This window comes from Apteryx mantelli, chromosome 2 (assembly GCF_036417845.1).
Source record: "Apteryx mantelli isolate bAptMan1 chromosome 2, bAptMan1.hap1, whole genome shotgun sequence".
Classification (NCBI taxonomy): Eukaryota; Metazoa; Chordata; class Aves; order Apterygiformes; family Apterygidae; genus Apteryx; species Apteryx mantelli.
Genome location: NC_089979.1, coordinates 123,492,157 through 123,515,883, shown reverse-complemented (window position 1 = coordinate 123,515,883; position 23,727 = coordinate 123,492,157). Strand labels below are relative to the sequence as shown.

Sequence of the window (23,727 nt, the reverse complement as noted above, 5' to 3'; positions counted from 1 at the left end):
CTTCACAGTCTTTTGTCAAAGTGTTCTTAGACTTGATGCTTACTAAGCGCAATTGGCTTTTGGGTCTGTTTTGCATACTTCAAAAAATCAGCAACTGCAGAGTTATGTTTTTCTTCCTGATGGCTTATTGAAGGAATGGCTGACATTGTTTCAGTGCCGTGGCTCCTGCTTGCCTTGCTCTAGCTTGTAAGGTGAACTGGGAGATACAGTGCATTGCAGTATATATCAAAAGGAAGTTATGTAGTTAGACTTGTCAGTCTTTTAGGAGTATTGATGTCATTCTTACATATTTGAAATCTAGCTAAAAGTTCTACAAATAGTTTAACTGCATTTATAGTTGGGCCACTGTGAAACTAGCTTGCCAAAAGCAGGAAGATTCGTGGAGGTTACCTACTAGCTATACCCATGTGCATATGTGTTTTGTTTTCATCTCACTGGATCAGTTTAATAACAAGAAAAGCTCCTGTCTAAGGGGATGGATATCTGGATGGCAAAATGCCCATATCTGTGATGCTGAAAAAATTGATGCTGTTACCAGGCATCAGCTTTGTTCTTTTTTTTTTTAGGATAAATTTCTTTAAATAACTGATAATTGATTTCATATTTGATAGCAATGTGGCAAAACTTATGTGGCAGGAAAGAAGAAACAGAAGTAATAAAAAAAAAAATTTTTTTTAAATAGCAAATGATTTGAATGTGTAACAGCTTTCCCTGCCCCCGCCCCCCATGAATGTTTCTGAAAACAATTCTTGGAGAGGTGGGTGGTTTTTTTCCTCTCCAAGTCCAAGGGATGACAGACCCCAGACCCTGACTGAAGAGAGTAGTCTGATTCAATAATGTGTGTAACCATTGAACTAAACAGGACTTTGTTAACTTAAGTGTGTGTCTGTGCACATAAGTGTCTTGCTCAATTGGGGCCTGTGGTTCTAAAACGGAAGCCTTTAAGGTTCAAAAGCATGAAATGAGAAGGAAATTGAAGCACTTATATGCATATTATAATTGGTATTTTGAGGTTGTATATTTTTGAAGCCTGGATTTCAGGAGTACAACTGGTGATGCCTAACTTGTAAACATGTAAGTAGTTGAACTGAGTGGGACTTTGCATGTTTAGCAGTTTGGAGACTCTGTGTTCTCCACAAGAGACTCTTGTGTTCTGTGTGAGAAGACGAGTTTGTCCCACAAGTGCCAGTAACAGTATAAGTGTCTTTGCTTTCTTGCAGCCCTTTAACCTATATCCCAGATGGAAAAAAACACTCTAAAGGAGCTTGGCATGACAGGACAGTTTAGAACGATTGAACTAATCTTTTCAGATGATAAACTACCTCCAGTCAAACTTGTTTGGTCAGTTTGCTAGGGGGAAGGTCACCTTAACAATGAAGTTACTTGGCAGGGGTCTCTTAACACCTCATGGAAGATCATGGGACAGGACAGATGGCTCAGAAGTCACAGAAGAGCAGGAGCTGTGCTTTTTTGCTCTCCTTGTCCATCTGTAATTGCTCATCTGGTGGATAAGTGATTGTATTAAAATCTTTAAGGCAGGGCTCTCCTCAACACGAAGAGGGTACACTTTGGGGATAGGCCTTGAAGCCTCAGGATTCAAGGGCAGTGCCTAGATTCAGTTTAAACACTGCATGCATTGGCTCCCATATGTACCATACACTGTTCTTCTAAAAATATTTTTAGGACAAGTTAACGAATGCACGACCAGTTCTGTCCCTGTATGTTTTGCTCGAACAAGTCCTTAATCTGATTGCTCAACTTGGAGTTTGAGAAGAGAGAGGAAGATATTGGGACAGAGGGGTTCACAGGGCTAGGAACCTGCTAGAGAAAAGTGGGAGGTGAAGCTTGTGGCTTAGCTGAGGTGATTTTAAAGGAAAAAGTGGCAGGGCTGGAGTTATGGTGCTGGTTGCACTTATATATTGTTGCTTCCACTGATGCTGGTGTCTCAGTGAGCTGAGTTTCTGGGGCTTGTGTTTCACTTTTAAAGTGACGAGGAAAAAGCAGACCAACGGTGATATGCAGTTGGTGGAGGTGAGTAGTGGTTGGTGAACAGTGAAGGGCAGGAAGCAAAGTGCATCATCTTGCTCAGTGAGCTTCAAATACAGTTCTCCAACAAGTGTTAAATACGTATATGTGATTGTACTTGGGCATACCTTTGGTACTTGCAGCAAGGAACAGAACATCTATTTGGCATGAAACTACCTTGTTGCATGACTTGAACAACATTTACTTTCACTTGGAGCATGTTGGGGTTAATTAAGGTTTATGAGGGAATGTCACTCTGTTTTTTCTTGTGTAGCTGAGCTGCTGCAGGCACCAAGTATTGCAATCCAGGTCACACTAGAACTGTTACTGGCAAGAATTCCAGTTCTTTTGCCTTGCGGTGTGTCAGGAGTGTACTGCAAGACGAGCCAGAAATCCCAGTAAATGGTTCCGGATTACTTACTGAGGAGTTCTGGGATGCAGAAGAGAACATAGACTTGTTTGTTGGATTAGCAGGTGTTGGGAGCTGGTATTTCACCTTGCTTAGAGTAGTCTTGGACTCAGTGTTGGTTGTTTGACCTTGTCTAATTCATTCCTACAGCAGCTCTTGCAACATAAAATGAAATGGGGATCCAGAGAAGCTAATCTGGAGAATCTTCTTGAATTCGGGGACTAAGACTAGCCAATTCTTCACTTTTTAAAAATAATACATTAAAAGGCTGAAAAGAGACAACTGAGACATTTAAGTATTAAATAATGATAGAATTAATGTCTTGTTTAAGAAGTACACGCTGTCAAACTTTTTGATGACACACCATTTGAAAATCTCAATTGGACAGTCACTGAATCGGTTATTTCTGTCTTTCTCTATCAACGCTACGCATACAAAATGCTTAGTGAAGTTCAAAACTGAAGACAATGATTTCCCAGGAACCAGAGTTTATATTTGTGTGTAAATCTGCAGCAGTGAATTTGCTTTTGTTCAAGGAATTCAAAACACTTTCTGCAGAACACACCTCTGTGTTGTGGTGAATAAAATACTTTGTGCAGATCTGAAATCTGGCAGATTAAACTGGTGAGTTGTCTGCCACTGCAGGGGAAATCACAGCGTGTGCGCGTGGTGGTCTAGAATATGAGCTTGATAAGAGATGACCAACTTAACTGTGGCTTGGTAAGTTAACATTGTTTAATGTAAACTCATAGGCCCAAAGTGACTGAGGGATCTGTTCAGACAGCTTGGTGGATGGGCAGAGATGTAATGTAATGGCCAAAATATACTTGGTATCTAGGTTCAGTTGCTTTGTTTCCTCTTTCAGTTTTGTGAAGAAGTTACTTTGAGGGGGAAATCGTGTGGGTGGTTTCCAAGCTGGGTTAGTTGTGACCAAGATGTTTATTCTGAAAAACGATTGAGGCTTCTGTATCACCTCCTCAACCCAGGGAACTTTGCAGTGTGTGCAGTGCTGTTAGCGAAATAAATTCTAGTCTTCTAAGACATGCTGTTTTTATGGTTTAGCTGAAGATCTACTTCAGATATTACACGTTCTTCTGCCACTGCTTAGAAAGTGACCTTAGAAAGGCCTGTGATTGCACACATTTTTGATATAGCACAATGAGTTGTGCCATATGAAAAGCTCTTAGGGCAGAATGAATTTGCTTGGTTTACTTGCCAGCCACGAGTTTATTACAAGCAATGTCCTTAATAAATTTAGAGAGGTGTTCTGTGTATAGCTCTGTTTGTAAAGTTAAAGCTCTCTTACCTTCTAATAAAGTGTGCAGCATTTTCCCCTCCTGTTCTTAACGTACCAGGTACTAGAAAGTCACAGTATCAAAAGTTGTAGTGGTGGACAGAAGTGAGGAAATATGCAGAAATGGTTAAACCTCAGGTCAGTGACTCTGCATATCTTTATCATATCTTTCTAATCTTTTTGGTATGCTTAGTAGATTATCAGTAATTATGAAGCCTTTTTCTGATCCAAGGAGAGGAAGTTAGATTAATAGGCTTTCTTAAATTGCATCTTGTCTATAGCATCCAGGCTACTGCAATGGAAAGTTGTGTTTATCCCTCTTGTGTGTACCTTCAGTAATTTTGAGTAATTTCACTGTTGCTTAGAGATTTGAGTAGTACAAGTAAAATTGATAACAATCTTTGCTGTGCTGTTCTTGGGGAGAAAATGAGGCTAACAGCAATGGCATTGTCTGCCTGCAAATTCAGAGGATGCCATTACAGTGCTTAAAATCTGTGAGATGGGCAACATGACCATACATACAATTTATGCAAGTTATAAATGCTTCCTGGCTTTAAATGCCTGTCAATAGTCTGCAGAAATTAATGGGTTAGGCACTTAGCAAAGAAAGCTTCCTCTTTGTTAAAGGTGAATATAATCCATTTTTAAAAATTGAATTTAGGTATTAAGAATTAAATAATAATATGTAACTTTTACCACTACATTGAAGACATAATCCATTTCATTTGTGCAAATAAAATTACCCAAATTCTCACTGGATAGCCAGTAAGCAGACAAAATAAGGAGGTTTTCAATAAATGCTTCAATCCAATGCATTCTAGATATATCTGTTTGAGAGAAAGCAGCAGGTGTGAATAACTGATGTATTTTTTCCACTCTTTTTACTAGATCAGAAAAGCTAAATAGTAATTAGTCCAGTAACCTGTGGATTTCTGTTTATCTTAAAGACAATTTCTTCTAGAACAAAATTATAAGTTTTTTAGAATATGTATTTTTTTCTTTTCTGCAGGGGTTCTGCAGTTGCCAAAATAATAGGCAATAATGTAAAAAAATTGCAGAAGTTTGCTTCTACAGTGAAGATGTGGGTGTTTGAGGAGAATATTAATGGGAGAAAACTGACAGATATCATAAATAATGAACATGAAAATGTAAAATATCTCCCTGGATACAAGCTGCCAGATAATGTGGTAAGGCTCAGAAGCTAAATTTGATCTAGTTATGGAGTAGAGGGAATTTTGCTCATGCTGTGAATGGAGGCAGAAATTTGTTTTGTTAACATCTTTAGGTTTTATCATATTTCAGACTGTGTGCTATTTTACTGTTGAGATCAGAGTTTGGAACAAGTAAAATTACTGAGGTAGGTATATTCAACATGTTATAATCTTTTTTTGCCTAGCTGTTATCTTTATGTTACTACAGCTTCTGTATAAGGAAGTAAATGTGAAAATGAGGGAGAGATTAATGGCTCTGACCATGCCTGATAAAAAAAAATTTGGCCTCGACTTTGGAAGGTTGCAGGCTGATCAGCTGGGATTGAGGAGGCTTCAAATACTCTGGAAGTGTTTAAAAAGTGCTACAGGATGAGAGCAAGAGCAAAATGAACTCAAGCTTATATGCAGTTTATCCCTTTCTCAGTTGCCTTTCACCATGTGCAGTTGGTTAGGCCAGCACGTTTCTGACTCTGCTAGGGCAGAGTGATAGGACCACATCCACTTTGTGTTGGTGTAATGGCATGGTGAGTGGGTGGTGGTGAATCTTGCCCCAAAAGCATTATGGGCAGAGACTGCAGCGGCTGACAATTCAGTAGGAAATTCTGGGCAGGAAAAACATGAATTGCCATGGAGTGCAGTTTTGTCTGTAATGATAAAGCTGAAATCCCATGGTGTTTCTGCTGTGACCTACTCATTCATGTTGGTTCTCTTTGTCAGTAGGCTGAGCTTATTGCTAGAATTTAAACCTGACTTATTTTAAGATGGTCATCACATGTTAGAAAAAGTGGAGTCTGGCAGGTGATTTGGAAATAGGTCACCTTTTTAAAGGATAAACAAAATCTAAGTACACAGAAAGAGAGTATAAACTAGCAGGTGTAAAAGGAGTGGAGAAGAAATCTGAGTGTACAAGGAACTAAGTAAAGAAGCTACTTTTCAGCATGCAATAGTGTATCAAAATTGAGATTATTTTGTCAAAGAGAAGGAAACTTCTTATTTTACATTTTCTAACTCAAAATACATGTTTGAACATTAAGGAGCATTTTGAATTTTGATTCTTGCAAATTTGGTATTTTAAATTCCTTCACTTATTTATGCATTTCTTTGCGCTAACAGTACAGGTGGCTGTAAAGATGCCCCTTTCAAGGCATAAAGTGGCTGATTTGAAAGCTTCAGTTCTTTTGCTTTTGTGGAAAGATTATGTTAGTACTTGTTTTCAATGATGAAGCACAGTAATTTGTAGCACTGTGTATAAGACCAAAATGTGCTTTTACGTATTTGACAACACATGTGAATAGTGTTAATTTTAAAAAATTATGTGGCCTTTCTCTCCCGTAACTATACAGGTTGCTGTCCCAAACCTTAATGAAGCTGTACAGGATGCAGACTTGCTGGTCTTTGTCATTCCTCATCAATTCATTCATAAGATCTGCGATGAAATCACAGGACGAGTGCCCAAGAAAGCTCTTGGTATAACTCTCATAAAGGTATAATAAATGCTATATGTTAATACTGAGATGGTATTGTGGAATCTTCTAAAACCAGATGGCTTAGAATTTGATAGGAAAAGTCTCTGTGTGTCATTCACTTGATTGTTCTGTTAAACCTTCCCAGAAATACGACTGGAATTTCTTAGCCATTAGTGGATTGTTATGCAGTGTTTTATTTTAGGTTAGTGCTTGCAGTAAGAGGAAAATGAGGCTGTTCACAAGGCTTGCTTTAAAAGGAGAGGGGGAGGGAATATGTTTTGCACCACCAAGTTTTCCAATCTTTTAGTTGTTTCCAAACGCATCATTAAATGGAGAGCAGAGCACAAGCATAATGGTCTGGTTGTTAATGCACATCCCACACACTGAGCTGATCATTTTAAGAACTGCGGAGAGAATTTCATGTGACTAAGATGATAGTGCTCTTGGTCATGTCAAAGATTATGCTGTAACAAGAGAGACTGTTCAGCATGATCCAAAAAGATAAACCAGTTTAAGCATGGGTATTAGGAGGGGGCAGAGGTGTAGGAAATAAGGATAAGTGTTTCACCAGGGGCTTTTGTAGTTTTGGTGTCAAGAGAATTCTTAAATGTGGATGTGTTTCTCTCCCCTCCCCCCCTCCCCTTGTGTGCTTAACTGCAAAGGATAAGCTATTCCCACGAGGTTCAGAAGAAACTCCTTCGTTGTTGTTTTGTACTTAGTTGAGAGTAGGACATTTATTTTTTTCAGCACACATTTCCTTGTCTGTTGTCTTTTCTGGCAAATGATCCATTTACAGATATGTGTTAAAAATAAAGAAAAAACCCTTATCGCTACTGACTGCAAGTTTGTCTCTTTAGTTTGGCTAGCTAAGCTCATCAAAGCTGTGCTGTGTTTTGTCTGTGCTGATGTAGTGCCGAGATATATGAAAAGGTAATGTTGCCATAGTGCACTTGCTGCATTTTGTGGGAAAGCTTTTCATATGGTGGAAGGATAAAATAAAGCAGAGCTGAAAGAGCTTGAATGCATAGCATCAAAACGATACAAATGTTCTGGATGCCCTTAAATGTCAAAGCATTTGTTGCTTTTGAAGTTGCCAGTTTATTCCTCTTTCTTCTGTAAGCTCAAGATGAGCTTTGTTCTTTAATTTCCTAAATGTGAGCTATGTTCTCATGTCTCCAATCCTAGGAATAACCCTTTAATGAATTTGGTAGAGTAAATGAGGACTTGTATCAGCATATCCGAAATCAGAATCTGGGCCTGTATTCCTTTAGGAGTACTGCTTATGGTGTTTCAATGGCGTCTTGATTAACAAGTTACGTTTAAAAGGGGGGGGGCATTTATCTTTAATAGTAATAATAAAAAATCCACACTCTGTCCAGTGTGATTAAAATAAGTGTAGTGACACCTGCCATGCAAAGCAGAGCTGATTACTAGGCAGCCTCCCACTGTCACATTGCATCTCTGCATCAGTAGGTGGTCTTTTGAAAGAAATGGTGGAAGGCCTTTTAATATCTTTGCAGGCGAATGCAAAGTACATGTTGTCAGCTTTTATCAAAAGGCATAATTGCATGTATATCATTTAAGATGAAAGGGCAGAGATTGAACAGAACAATGAAACTAAGTGAGAGAGGCAGGAATGCATTCTATCCCCTACTCTTGCAGCTTTTCCATGCACGCTTTTTTCATCAGACTTTCAGTGGTCTTTGTCTCATTATGCTTGGCCCTAATGCTATTAAAGTGGCTTGTGTTAACTTAGGCAGTTAAAGTGCAGTTCTTTTCTAAAAATGTCATTAGTAGGACCTTTGTTTCTCTGCTTTCTAAATTAGATGTACTTGCTGAGCAAATTAGCAGTATGTACTCTTTTAATCCTTTTATTTATTTATTTATTTTTAAACAACGACATTTTCAAGCAGAGTCTAATGTCTGAAAATAAAACTGAGTCTCTGGCAAATAAAGACATTTGTCTGCTAGTTAATCTGTGCTCCCATTGAAACATTTGCAGTTGTGTTACTTTACATATGTTCTGATCACTGGTATCTGTCAAAACCTAACAAATCATTTGTTGCGGGAGGAGAATGGAGTCTGACTTGCATACAGCTTATGATGCAGTACAGCAGAGAGTACAGGACTCGGGGTGGGTGGCCGTCACTCAAAATACACTTCAGACAGCCTCAATGCTGATCTTATTTCCATCTACCTGTATGCAGCCCCCTGGGATTGCTTTGGCAGGTGTGTTAGGACTCAGGTGGTAAGACCACTGGACTGGACTTCCATTGCCAGGGGAGCATTGCTGCCCAGTAGAAATTCCCATATTGAAGCCTTGATTTTCATATATTTATTTTTCTTCTGTTGTCTGTCATCCAGTATTGGATTTGATTCTGGAAGAAACAGGTGCAGCTGTTCTTGAATTTGTCAGAAGTTGCATCTGTTTCATAGCAGAGCTGATTTGGCACCCAAGCATCTCCGATCTTTCACTTGGATGAATAATTGAGGTGTATGTAGTCACGTGTTGGGAATTGTTCCCAATGTGTATGTGTTTTTGTTTATTAATTGCCTGCTTAGAGGATGGGGAAGAGGCCTTATAGTTATTTTGTGGGGACATCTTTGGCACTCTTAGGGAAAAATGACATGTATATCTGCTTGCTTTCAGATTCTTTCTGTATGGGTCATAAAAGATGAGAAGGCAGAGCTGTACATTAAGAACTGTAGGGTGAAAAATAATGCAGAAATGCAGCCACTTTTGTTTATATGTTAACTGATTGATTTTATACAGGCATTTCTGTGTGTCTCTTGCATCATGTTATTTAAGGAGTGGCACCTTTAAGGAGTGCACACCAAAATGCTGCCTGCCTGAAATGTCATCTGATTAAATATGTGTCTGCATGTATGTACATATATATGTGTATATGAGTATATCTCAAAGTGGTAGTGGATCACACTGCCTTTTTTGCCTTGAAGTTGTAAAATTTAATTGAAATTACCATGTTTTTCCCTCCTCACAAACATTAAAAAATACTACTATATAGAAGGTTATATAAGCCATGTTTTGGGAAGGAGAGACCACTTCAGTAGCTTGTGCCTCCTTCCCGGTCTGCCTTCTCCCTGGTTTCAAAGCACAAAAGAAATCTGCATTTAGCTGGGTGGGAGAAAGGGTTTTGTGAGAAGGAAGTGGCCTCTCTTGGAGTCTTTGATCGAGGCAGTTCAGAGCACTGGAGTCTGTCCATTCCAGCATTAATCTCTGGGGCGATCTTTTCTAAGGTCCTGTTTCTGCCCCTACTTTCATCTTCTATAAAGGGTGCTTTATAAGTATAGATAAAAATGTACTTAGACATGAAAGTGTTCTCTGTTGTTCAGCTTTCTACATATTTGTGAACTGTTGTTCAACTTGTAGTATTCTTCAAGATGATTAAATTGTTTTTCCACTAGTAAGCTGTTGTTGGTTTAAACACGAGGGAATCTCTCTCTGACATTTCAATTCAGATTCCTCTTTGCAAAAAAAGCCATCGGGATGCCATCTGGTGAGTTTTGGTCCAACTTCAGATCCAAGTGCAGGGCTGATTCACAATTGGTATTTCAGTGATTCTTCACTGGTTTTAGTAGACACACACTGGTTACAACCAGCTGAGATTCTGAACAGAGCTGAATGTTTGGCACTTTTTAGAGTCAGGGTTTTTATTGAACACGGCATAAAGCCTGTTATCATCATCTAGATTTTGTTAGTTTATTCCTTATTCTTGAGGTGCTGCCTTATATCATATAAGAAGGCATCTTAAAGAGGTCACAGCAATAGCAGAAACATCTCATGGAACTTAATTGTCTCTCTGCTAACAAGTCTGTCACCTTTAGTCTCTATCCGAATAGACCTTGTTGTAGCTCCTACCCATGGGCAAAACTAATTGTGATGTGCTCTTCTATACTAGGTCTAATGCCTTTTTAGTAATTCACTTTAATGTTGGCTTCAGGGAATAGATGAAGGCCCAGAGGGACTCAAACTGATCTCTGACATTATTCGAGAGAAGATGGAAATAGACATCAGTGTGCTGATGGGAGCCAACATTGCCAATGAGGTGGCAGCAGAGAAATTCTGTGAAACCACAATAGGTAATATTCCAAGTAATTGAAATGTTTAAAATATGCTCCTGTCCTCAGAATTGCACATCCAATAGCTCAAATTTCAGTTTTCAACATTAATCAGCTGTTATCAGAAACTGTGGGGTCCTTCTTGTTTTAATGTTGAATTTCCTAGAATGTTTACACCTCCAAAAGTACTAGGAGAGTACTGGGAACAAAGGCAGAGAGAGGAGTGCAATTTTATAGTCTTGCTAGGGTTGTTGTAACCTTAGCAGGTAAAATACTAAGCATGCTTTTTTCTCATCCTCCAAATAATAAACTGCTTTAATTTAATGCTATGCTTAAGATTTTTCTTGGGTGCTTAATATGGATAAATGATTATATATTCCAGTTCAGGTGTTCTGGTCACAGATGGTATCTTTCTATATGTCTTACTTTTTTTTTTTTTTTTTTTTTTTTTACTTAATCCTTTTTAAATTCTCAAAATAACTAGTTCCCCCAAATCCTAAGCATAGTTTTAGTCCTGTGTTGGTCTCTGCACACCTTTGTAGCACAAAGACATGCCTAGTCTTGGATTTCACAGTGTCTGATAAGCATGAAAGTACATACACATATAGTCATGCATAACAGCAGAGAGTTAATGTTATTGTCTCAGTGTTGATTATTTCATTTTTGTGCATTTTTAGCTTTGTAACATCTCATCAACAGCTTTTGCATTTCATCTATTTTTGAATGGTTGAATTGCCATACGCAAACTTAGCTGCCAGTGTCAGCATGCTCAATTAATAAAATATCCTTTACTTGCCTTTATCAGTAGGTATTTCTCTTGAACGCTGACCTTAAAATAATTGGTAGAATTGTACCTGTTGTATTTTTAACTTACCTTTGTTTTATTATTAAGTTTTTTTTATTTAGAAAGAGAAAGATTTAAAGAAGAGGGAGAGTGTAGAGAATTAACGGGATTATTTTTTTAGACTCTCTTGCTGAGCAGACAATGAATTATGAAGAAGTCCACAGTAACTCAGTGCAGAGTTTTTCAGTGTGATGTAGACACACCTTTAATTACTTAAAACGAAGGAATCTGTTTAGGATAAAGATAGAACAACCTTAACTCTGCTTTCAAGTATTCTGATGTGCAAAATAATACCCAAATAAATTATTCATTGACTTTTATTCTTCCTTTCTCTCTCTCAACAGGCAGCAAAATCTTGGAGAATGGCCTTCTCTTCAAAGAACTCCTGCAGACTCCAAACTTCCGAATAACTGTAGTAGATGATGCAGATACTGTTGAGCTTTGTGGTGCTCTGAAGGTAAGACTAAACAGGGTGTGGTTTTGTGCACAGATGGAACAGTGATCCTCATAGAAACAAGCAGGTATTTTTATCTATAGGGTTACATTTATTATATTTTATATAACATACGAAACAAATTTCTGAAAGAACCAGACGTGAAATTGGAGAGCAGCATGTTCTGAGAGCTGTCATTTAGACCCATGTCTCACAGCATCCTAAGTTCTCTTCCTACATCTTTTACTTAGCTCTCATGCAGTCACAAAACAAGCATTTGTTTTGTCTAAGTGGTCAAAATTTTTCTAAATCCATTTTAGTCCCCAAAGGGAAATGGCATTTTTTCCTTTTTCTTTATGCAAGAGTGTGTTTACAAAAGAACATTGAGAAAGAAGTTGGTATTAATCTTTTGTGTCTGTTAACCAATTTATTCCCTTGTTCATTGACTTACTTGACATGAGGATTGTTATATTTCATATTTTGTGGATATATACTGCATAAGGTTCATGTGGATAACCACTTTCAGAAATGACTTGAAGAGGAAAAAAGTTATTTCAAAGAGTTAAGCATCTGGACTTCTTTTCCTTAACAAAACTGATGCTGGCAGGAAGTGAAGCCTAGCTTAAACATATTCTTTTTGATATTTTCTTCAGGTTAATTTATAGGCCATTTGTGAAGAGAAAGTATTAGTAGCTTGGGACTTTGTCCAATGGTACTGTAGTTCACATTATCTGATATCTATGGTGGAAACCTTTTATGATGGATGTAGTGGTACCGTAGATAATTTTAACAAAGAAAACAAAGCAATGCAAAATAATTATCCAAAAAGTAAAAAAAAAATAAAAAAGCAAATTATGTGGAAATTGCACTATTCACTTGCAAAGCTCCTGAGCCAATGAATGATGCCTTTAACCTAAGGAGTTCTGATTTCTGCTCATGTTAATCAGTGGGAGGTAGACTGATAGCCATAATAGCATAAATTTTAGCATACTGGTTTTCCAAATAGTTTTGTATTGAGAACTGTCATATTGGAAGTCCTGAGTAGAAGGAGATCATGGGCCTGTGAACTGGGCTAATGGACTGTACATTGGTGTAATGTGTTCGGGAGTTATTGTATTTATATTCAAGACTGTGGAGCTCATAATTTGGCTCCATAGCTATTGCTTGAAAATACTGTAGTGGTGATGTGGGAGGTCAGCAGGAGATAAATTCCTGTGTATAGACCTACGGGATTAGTCAGAAAATTTTACAGATACATTTTTCTTCAAAATTGCTCAGACTGATGCTTTCTGACTAGCTTGAATTCTTGCTTGATAGAGGAGTTTTGTGCCAGACAAGTGTTCCTTCCAGAGAAATTTCCTGCATATAGAGACTGTTGAAGGGGAGATGAGTATGCCGATCAAACTCAGAAGTGAGTCAGCAGACACTCAAAACGCTACTGTAAAGCTCTGAGACAGGCAAGAGAATTCCAGATAAATTGTTCTTCTGGGTCTAGAAAGGTATGGAGGTCAAACTTGTGTATATTCTTTGTAGCCCTGTTTTGTACTTCCCTCCTACTTCATTATTCATCTTGCTACTTGCAGACTGAACTCTCTAGCTGAGCTTTCTAAAAAAGTCATATTTACTCTATATGCTCTGGTCATTTGGGATTGCTTGCAGTATATTTTGTTAACTGAGTTGAGGCTTCCAAAGAAACACATAGTCTGAGCTCTAAAGAAAAAGGTGAATTAAAAATAAAGTAGCTTGTTTAAAGCTACTATGGATTTCTTACTTGATTAAAAGGCATGAACTGCTATAAACTGGCATAGGTCAGTCATGCTAATATATGTGATTTTTTTTCAAATGTACAACTCTTTCTTAATCTCAATTTTTTTATTAGAATCTTATTTTTTTAAAGTAACTTTTCATTTAAAACTCTTTCTAGTTTATCTTAAATCTTGTGCTGACAGTGCATAAAGAATTCCCTGAGCTGTTTTTAGCTCAAATGTTGCTGAATTTTATTAATGCATTGGGAACATGTATACCACTGATGAGAAGCTAAAATTAAATTGGTGGGTCTGTTTGTTCTTTTCATTGTCTATGCAAAGCAAAATGCAAAATTCAAATGTAAATAATAAAAACATAAATCTGAGCTTTTTTTTTCTTATAAACTATACATGCTTATTAGCAGGAGAATTATTTATTAATGGTAACAACAAGCATTTTATGTGCTTGTTGTCTTTTATATGATTATTCAGGTAATCTTTGTAACAAAAATGTGGGGGAAAAAATAAGCGTATTTTCATGTGATCATTTTTAGGGAGAAATCCCAAGTGTAGCTTCCATCAGCTGACAGTTACTTTATGAAACTGGAAAGTTACTTCATGAAAAGTGGCAAAATATAGTGGTATTTAATTGGCTGAAAGGAGGAAGTCTCTATTTCAGGAGAGGACAACATTGTGTTGTCTGAAGAGACAGGTACAAAAAGAGCTTCTGACATGAATTTCTATAGCATTGCCAGTTCAAACTGTCTGCAGCATCACTGCAGACCGCATTTTAGAAGAACAGCGGTAGCAGGCACATGTCCCAGTCCAGACTGTCTTTTTGAATACAGAAATAGTAAAAGCAACTCCTATATTGGTATTTAAAGGATGAGAAATAGTATACTATGAAAATTATTAATGCTATGAGAAATAGTATATTCTCCCAGCTTCTGCATTTTCAATAAATATCAGCTTGGGAAAATGAGAATTTTCTGGTATTTCTGGCATAATAGACTAGGGTTTGTTAAGTCTTATTGCTTTCACTCTTTATTTCTGCAAGCCTCTCTAAGCAGGGAGAATTTCCAGTGTGGATGATTGCCTAAAGGTTGCGGAGGGAGAACGGGAGAGTAACAGAGGGTGTTCTGAGCACTGCTTTCCTGTTGCTAGTGATAATTTTAGGCTTGAAATTTTGTTTTTTTGAAGCATATTTAAATTCAGAGGGTAATAATAGGTGTTGCAGCTGGGTGATCATGAAAGAACATGTGCTTTATTGCTATTCAGAGATACATGTGTTCTGAAAATCCACTTCATTTGCTGTATTTATTTTTTCTGACAATAGGCTGATGGAGATGTACTGAAGTATAGAAATCAGAACACTGAAACTGCAGTCTTGCATCAGCTCAGAGACTGGCTGAATAGGGAATGGCAGTCGTTTTACACAATCTGATGGTATTGGGGAGGGAGAACAGCTGTCTACAGTAACTTGTTGGATGCAGGAACAAAAAGTGCTTGGAATATTCTTCTTTATCAGGGATTTTTCTTTTGAAGATTGAAGCACATTTTGCATTCATTTTTTGACTTTTTTCAAGGGTTGAGATCAGAAATACCCAAACTTCAAATTTGGATAGCTCAGCTTCAAGGTGGCCAGATGGCTCTACAGTCAGCTTGACCTGAGGCTGCCTACGAATTCCAGCTGCCATTTGCCAACTTTTGGGCCTTCCTAGGAAGTATTCAATGGTCAAGACACCACCATAAGAGCTGTATGCCCAGCTCATCTATGGATATGCTCCTGAGTCCTTATGGATGTGGTACTATAGAGTAGCACAGACCCAAATTTAATCCCTGTTGAGGTGTGCAAGGAGTTCTTAGTTGTGTGCTGCATGTGGACTTGCAATCAAACAGCGTAGACAGGAGGCAAGACTGAACTGGTGTATGAACCTACTCATATACTTGAGAGGCAGTTTCAATGTAGCTGCATTCTTATGTGTAGACTTTACTGGAATCATTTACCCAGTGTAGCTGTGTTACAGGTGACTGTGAGGAAAGGGGGAATGAAATCCTAATTTCGGGATATGGCATAACACCCAGGCTCCAACTGCCTGATGCATTTGTTGCAGGCCGTGGAGAGTTAAATGCCCTCAGTGGCAGCAGTCAAGGATCAAGACAGAGGTGAAAGTTACTGCAAGAAGGAGAAGAGCAGCTGCTGTGGTTGCCTTTCCCAGCAGAGCTTCAGGCCTATCTCTAAATCTTATGGCTCCAGCTTAACCTTAAGCAACAAAGTGAGAAGTTTAACTGTGGTTTTATTGTTTACCAGGTTAGGTAACCCAGCATTATTATTTAAAAAGGTAGTCCTGCAAAGTGTGTTTATGGCAGCCATTGCTGGATAGGCAGTCCAGCTATTGTAGAAGATAAGTTGATTGTGGTAATTACTGTTTTCTGAGATGAAGTGGTAAGGAAATCCATTATTCATGTTCAAGTTTGCCAGGAGCAGGCAAACAATTTATGCTGAACTTCTCTGACGGTCCTGCTGATAGTCTTTGTTTTGTTGAGTCTCCATTTGACCTCTCTCGGCCATGGTGGAAGTAAGGAGCTCCTCCAAATTCATGTTGTAAGCAGGAGAGAAAACAGGCTGTGCTGAGCTGTGACACTACCTCAAGGAAGGCTGGATGTCCCAGGTGAATTAACATCTCTGCTTAGTTCTCTGCTCCATTTAATTATGGAGAGGTGAGGGTTGCCTGAGAAATAGCCTCTGAAGCTGTCTGCATGACCGCTCCACAAACTGTTGTAAGCTGAGTAGGCCTGTAAGTTGGAAATGATCTTCCTGAGCACTGACTCTGTATGGGAGAATCTGTCAGCAGAGTCTGCTGTCTCAGTAGCCTGCTGTCATCAATTGACCTTGCCTTTTTGACCTCTGGCATGCTTATACCAGGTCATCTGCAAAAAGAAGATGATTTTTCTCATTTGCTCTGAAGCATGCTCTGAGCACTGCCTGGCACCAACTTTTCTTTTCTGGAGTTTAGCTTCAATACCCCAATGATAAAATAACTGGGTTCTGTTCTAGCTCTGGAATAATTAGTACTCAGACTAGCACTGGTTTCTGGATACTAGACCTGCTAAAGAGTCTGATGTGCTGCAAAGTGTTTTAATAGTTTAAAAACATTGGCAACATAAATATGACTCCTGTGCCTCTTGCTTGCAGAATACATGCTCTAATGTAAAAAGCTGTTGATGCGAAGATGGGGGAAATGCGTTCACTCAAGTGTAAAGTATTTTTGAGTGCTCTTAATCCCCCAGGCCAAAAGGAGTGCTGAGTTACTGTTATTTTGGGGTTGTTGTGACTATTTTTGAACCTTTAGAACAGCAAGCTTGTTTGTAGACTACAGTCACCCTTGCTTACTGGGCCTTCAAACCCCCCCCCCCCAATGTTGTATATGCCAGTATAGTCAACATTTGACTCTTCTCTTGCACAAATGTATACCCATTGCATTTGCAGGAACTCTTGTAACTACAAATGTAGGCTTTGGCAGTGGCAGTGTTCAGGATACTTCTACTTCACTTTAATAGGAATAATGATTAAATATTACAGATTGCAGATGGTACTTGAAGCTGACATCTCTTAAATAATTGAATTCATCCTCAGCAACAGGGTAAGTGGAGTTATTAATGTCAACAATATGAAAAGGATCGTTCTTGTTGTGACAGCAGGAGTCTCTGCAAATTTATTCTGACCTTATTAATCCTGGGTAGGTGGTGTGGTATAGTGGGGTATCGAGAAAAAGGAATACTCTGCTGTTCCCAGCTCTACCACTTCCCTTTTATGTCTCTGTGTTCCTTCTATGTAAAATGGAAACAATGATATTATTGTCCCTTGAGAAATGCTTTAAAATACATTGCCATGAGGAAGATGTTACTTGTCCTTTAAATCAGAGATGTTAATATTGAACTTCTGATTTAAACTCCTGATACATTAAATGAACATCATTTAATGTTAATGGACTGAGATAGTCAGCTGGGCTAAAGCTTGTGATATTTTTATTTCTGGTTTGGACATTGAAGCAGAAAGGGATGTGGAACCCATCATCTGAGGGTTTTTGTTTTTCTCATTTTAAATATCCAGCTGTTGAAAACTTGCATTTCCTAGTTGTTTGTATTTGTTCTGATGACAGAAGGAGTTATGATCAGTTAATCTTCTTGCAAGAATCATCCACTGAATTTTACGCAGGAGGTTCATATCTTCTGACTAGTCTAGAATAGTAATTCTTAAAATTTAGTCTGTGGGAACATATAAGATTCTGAAAATCTTTTACCTGTCTTCCCATAGTGCAACCAAATCAAACTTGCAATTAATTCCCCCCCTCCCCCCCCGTTTTCTCCAAAAAGAACCCATTAATGAATGTTTGGAATCCTCTAATTTAGAATATGTATTTTAGACTATATATTTTTCCCAGATTCATTCTAAAATATGTGCATGAATTTAGTTAAAAATCTTCTAATATTGGAAAGCTACAGCAAAACACAATTTTTGCTACAGCAAAAAATAGTTGAAGCTTCTCCAGGTTATAGGAGCTAAAAAGAAAACATTGAAGGGATGTGTTGAGCAGCCTTAAGAAGGCTTTTTCAGATGTTGACGATGAAATATTATCCTCCTTCAGTTTGACCAACTAGCCAAAACTTGGGGCTTGCAGGTTATTTCACTTAGGAGGAAAAACTGTTAATGTAATTGGACATCTTTGATGCAATTCTCTTTTACTTGTAAGCATATCCTACTTCTCTGAACACAAGGAGACTCAAACAGGCATTTGGGACTGAAATCTAGTAAACTTTCAAGCTATACTACCGGAAGCTGTGGCTGCCATAAATCTGAGTTTCCTCAGACATGCTCTAGTTTTCCACTTATTCCTCAGAATAAGAGACAGTGAAGAGACACCTAGAACTGCCTAGAGCTTCTGAGTGTCGGAGAAGCCCGCAGGAACAGTAAGTCCATGAGGCTGGCAAATGCTAATTGTGTTCTTCAGATGAATCAAGTACGTCTTGACTTACTGCACATGCACTGACCTGTGTTTGTGCATCTGATTTGGCAAAGATGTTTTGGCCAGATGGAAATGTGATTTCCCCTTCCCTGATCTGGTTCTCAGAGGATCTCTACAGTGCTAGTGGCATGAGGCCTTTGTGTTTTGCTCATGCATCTTCCTGAAACAAACTCAGCTTAGTGCTTGCACCCAGAGATTTCAGGTACCAGGCTGCTGGAGGAATGTTTTTTGTTCTGTTTTGGGCAGAAGGATGATTAATTCAGTCTCAGGTTTGTGGGGTTTCTGTTTCCTTTTGTCTTAAAAGAAGAGACTTCCCTTCCAGTAAGGTGTAGCTTTCAGTATGGGTACAATCCAGGTCTCTACAATATGTCAAACAGAAGAGAGATATCCATAGATTCTTCAAGGATTTAAATGAAACCAGATGACAGAGCATGTAAATTAATTGTGGCCTATCAGTTATGTTGACCAGGATATAATAGTCTCTTAGATATGGGTGTGTGTTCTAGAGAATTGTCAATTGTCTTGTTTCCTCGTTATTTGCAAACTGTGTGTAAGAACTTACAATGGGGACACTGTACAGAGGAGGAGCTGAGTGTTTCAGAGTTAGATCACAGCCTCCCTCCCTCCCCACCCCATTTTCTCAGAAGTAACTGGTCTGCGTAGGACTTGCTTGAAACAATATTTCCATTGCTCCCAAGACAAACATTGCAAAAGGTAGAAATGTACAACAAAATGCCATGGGCCAAATCATACTGTAAATTGTGATAGGATGGGCTGCTTCAAAAGTGGAAAGGAAAGTCAAAGTGGGCAAAGTTGGAGGGAAGAGGAAGCTTTATATAGTATTGGAGTGTTTGAGAAGTGCATGGAAAAAGTCCGGAGGTTCAGAAACAAGGCTATTTTCATTTGTAGCTGAATACTAAATACTTTCAGACTTCAGATACATGCAAATTTGAGTTAAATGGGTTATCCAACCTGAAAACTTTCTAACCACCATGTGAAAAAATATTGGAGGTGATGGCCTGTTGCTCTAGGAGAGGTGTCTGATGTAAAGATACCTTGCCTGAATCATCAAAGTGAAGATTTAAGTCAAGATGATCTAAAGTGCCAGCTTTAAAAGTCTGATCATCTTTTGTTGCTGTCATGTCTAACGTCTGGACTTCTGAGTGCAGTTTCCAAGGGTCACCTTTAGACCTCAGCTAGCTGCTCAAAAAGCAATGACTCATCCTCTGGCCCCCTTTTTGAGTGAGAGTCACCTAGTCACGATCAGCCTCACAGCACTACAGCCGCCTGAGGTCTTTGGGTCTCATAATCCAACAAATGGAACAAAAACAGCTGTTAATAGTCTCGTCGCTTTCATTAGCAACTTCCAAATGCTGCTGCTGTTGCTTCAACAAGTTACAGTTCTTTTTCTGCACCAGGGGCTGGTAATGCGGGTTATCCTGTAGTTTCAATGGGGTGGCTGCTGCTGTTATTGTTGCAGGAAGATGTTACTACATCTGTTGCTTCCTTGTCTGCTTTACCAGGGCTTCACAGTCCCATCTCTTTTGGAGTAGATTTTTGGGGGATGGGCAAGCTAACCATGGCAAATCTTTGCCTTGTGGTGGCTATTGTTATTTTTCAGGCCAGAAAATAGCTTTTATAGTCACTTTGCTCAAAAGTCTCTCAACTGATCTTCATTTTATGTTCGTAAGCCAAAGAAGGGACCGTACAGCTCATTGATCATGAAGAAACAGTATCTTCTCTGTAGAGTGGTGTAGCCAGGTCTGTGGAGAGAACCTTTTTGTACTTAGGAAAGGTCTCACTGTGTCATGAACCTCCAGGAAAACCTCTATTAACCATTACTGTTCTAGGAACTGTGCATATTTAAAAGGGATGAATGCTATTAGCTTAGCTGAATTTAGCTCCTTAGCAAATTAGCATGAAAGTAAACAAACATTTGTCAGATTCAGTATTGCTTTAATCACAAAGAAAATAAGGCTTGAGGTTTGAGGTGTCAGTGTGGTGCTACCCCCACTTCAGGGCAGGATCAGCTATATGTAGACAAACCTTGTCTGGATATAGTTTAACCTGTTCTTAGTCAATGATGATAGTTCCACAGCCTGCAGGGCAACTTCCTCCAAAGCTTTAACTATGCTTTTATCCTTGGAAATACTTTCCTAATATTTTATTTATTTATTTATTTATTTAAGATTATCCCATAAACGACTATATATGCAGTTCTTAAGGATACTTGCACTCTGTCTCTTGGTATCTTCTAGGATTCTCTAAATAGTAATTGACTCATTTTCTATTTGTTTTTTCTCTTCTCATTAGAATATAGTGGCAGTAGGAGCTGGGTTTTGTGATGGCCTTCGCTGTGGTGACAATACCAAAGCTGCCGTTATTCGCCTTGGTCTAATGGAGATGATTGCCTTTGCCAGAATTTTTTGCAAAGGACAGGTGTCTACTGCCACCTTCCTGGAGAGCTGTGGAGTTGCTGATCTTATCACAACATGTTATGGTGGCCGGAATCGACGGGTAGCAGAAGCATTTGTTAAATCTGGAAAGGTACCTTATCCACTGGGTAAAATCCATTGTTGCAAGCATTGGCACTCCTGGTTTGCTGGAGTCATAGTATTGCTATCTGAGACACGCTAGCTGTACTTAGTGAGTACCCTTCTCTCTCCCCTCATTCTTGAGGGTTACAAGGCTAGAATGCATGGAAAAGTATCTAAAAAGGACAGGTGTTTATAAAAGAGAGAGAGAGGGAAGAATGGGAGATCTGGGAGATTTGGTTGGGAGATTTGGATGTAAGAAGGAGACTGTTTACAAAAGGAATACAAGAGACTATTATATTTGCTCACTCAATGGCACAGCCTTTTCCCCAGTTTGGCTTTTGAGACAGGAAAAAAAAGCCCCTTGGTAACACCTTTTTTTCCATCCAGATTATGATGTCAGGTTTATAAAAACTATTGTAGCTCTCCTTTTCTTCCTTTTTTTTTTTTCTTTTTTTTTCTCCCCCTCTATTGTTTAGTCTATTGAAGAATTGGAGCAAGAAATGCTGAATGGTCAGAAACTGCAAGGACCGCAGACTTCTGCAGAAGTGTATCACATCCTCAAGCAGAAAGGAATGGTGGAAAAGTAAGTAAGAACAAATAGAGCAAGTTCCTCATCCCCCTTTTTTATCTTCTTAACTGCTTTTGCTTTTCTGATCTTGAGATTTTCCTGAAAGTAATGGCTGAAAAGCAAATCACTATAACACAGGCAGTTTAATCCCCAGTTAAAAACACAGAAATAATTGAATAAAAACTCAAAATATTATTTGCTTTGATACACTTCTGTCTGAACTAAGTGTGGTGTTAAATTTGTGAATAGTCTTCCATTTACAGAATGTATGGCAGCCTCTCCCTATCAAAGAAAGGGATAGCAGAGTGTGTTCTAACATGTGAAATGAATAAGATGCATTAAAACAAAAGCTGAGCTTCTTAAAGAGCCTTGTAAAGAGGCTCTATAGCCCATTTCATAGTAGTAAATTAATTGCCTATCTCCAAGGAAGAGGAGCTTTGTTACAGCTGTACAGCTGATGTGCTGAATAGAGTGGCTTCTTCTCTCCATATGGATTCTAGCTTTGATACTGCAGTTCTCTTTCCTTATGTGACTTCCAGTTTGTTATAGGATAAACCTGCCATCTGCTTGTCTAGATCTTTTTTTTTTTTTTTTTTTTGGGGGGGGGAGGCATGAAATAAAGTAGGTTGTCCTGGCTTCTCTGTCTTTATTCATTTTAGTCAACACGTGCATGGTTCCTAAAGCCACACACAGTTGTGTTTTTATGAGATTAAGGGATGCATTATCTGTGTCTCTTCCTCTTCTCAGATGAAGCAAAATCAGAAAAATAAATGACTTGCCAGTCGGAACACCAACCCCTGATACTTTCTTTTTCCCCAAAAGCAATTTTTAAACTCTAGTTTTAATGCATCATCTGCATTAAATTGCCAACTTGTTAACATTATCTTTAGGAGTAAGGCACCTAAGTCCTGTCTGTGCATTGTATAGTAATTTAGGTAACTGCAGAAAAATCTAATTAAAATGTTGGCTTCAGTCCTTCCTGCTTATGATACCCGAAATAAAATAGGGTGCTGTGTGTGTGTTGTTTTTTTTTTTTCTTCCCCTGTTCCATCCTACAACAAATAGTGCACTTAATTGGGTTGTGCTTTTAATGAAAAATATGAAATAGGGGAGTTGCTAATTTCTGTTTGGTCTACCAAGCCTATACCATATATCTGTCAATTTTTCATGAAAGGTCTCACTTGACAAGACTTTTGAAAGTAACTTTCAAACTATTTTTTGAAAACTATAAGGCTTGCTGTTGTTTTAAAACACAAAACAATACAACAGCTGTGGTTTTAAAGTGAAGAGGTAAGAGTCAAGTAAGAGTAAAATTTCATACCCTCAACCTGCAAATAGAGTCCCAAGGGTACATAGAAACACACAAAAGTCAACAAGGTTCAGCAGAGGCGCTTTAGTAACAGGGTTGGTGCCTAGTGGTATTTACTGTGCAATTCAGTCTTTCATTTCAGTAACAGTTGTAGAACTAACCCTCTTAATGCGCTCTGACGTAAGGCACATTTGGAGTTTGCTGGCCCTGATCCCACAGTCAGCTTTGATTCTGTGTTCGCTGCATGAAGCGCGGCAGACCTGTGTGTAGCATTGCTGTAACTAGTACCGAAGCCCCTCGCTCTTCCAGTAAAGTGCTTCTGAGCTGTGCTCAGAGTAACGTTCTCTGTGATAAACAGCAAGAATTACATACTGAGATGTGGTTTGTGGTAGTGGTCCCTTCTCTGAGCTTCCTGGTACCTGACAGTACTGTATCTAAAACGATGTGAAACTTGCTTTTGTTTCATAAGGTGCGCAGTATGTTTTGTGGCCATCTCCAGCAGAAATCTCACTTAGGCATGACAAACTTGATTTTAGTCCCTGCATTTAAGCTTTTATGTTAAAAGTAAATACAGCTTCCCCCCAACCCAAAAGTCAGTTGGATTGACCTGAAATAATATTTGCTATCGCTGCTGTTTTTGTCTTGTTTTCCACAAAAATAAGCACGAACGAATGATCATGCATTTCATAGCAGGACATCAAAATGTTTCTGATAATTGAAAATACAACGCTTCATTTTCAAGCACTTGTGATAAAAGCTATAGAAACAATGGACTAAAT

At 38.5% G+C, this 23,727-nt stretch overlaps 1 protein-coding gene across 4 annotated transcripts in view; it reads left to right on the top strand.

Annotated features, from left to right (window-relative positions):
* The window catches only part of GPD1L (glycerol-3-phosphate dehydrogenase 1 like), a 43,848-nt gene that overhangs the window by 1,135 nt on the left and 18,986 nt on the right, over positions 1-23,727 (top strand). For all 4 annotated transcript variants that reach the window (XR_010883472.1, XR_010883473.1, XR_010883471.1 and 1 more), the window contains exons 2-7: positions 4,738-4,915; positions 6,283-6,423; positions 10,368-10,506; positions 11,674-11,786; positions 20,848-21,081; positions 21,548-21,654. Coding sequence is in view for 1 of the 4 variants with exons in the window: in XM_067291464.1 (XP_067147565.1) it covers positions 4,738-4,915; positions 6,283-6,423; positions 10,368-10,506; positions 11,674-11,786; positions 20,848-21,081; positions 21,548-21,654 (912 nt within the window). In the remaining 3 variants the exon portion in view is untranslated. The remainder of the gene's footprint in view (positions 1-4,737; positions 4,916-6,282; positions 6,424-10,367; positions 10,507-11,673; positions 11,787-20,847; positions 21,082-21,547; positions 21,655-23,727) is intronic.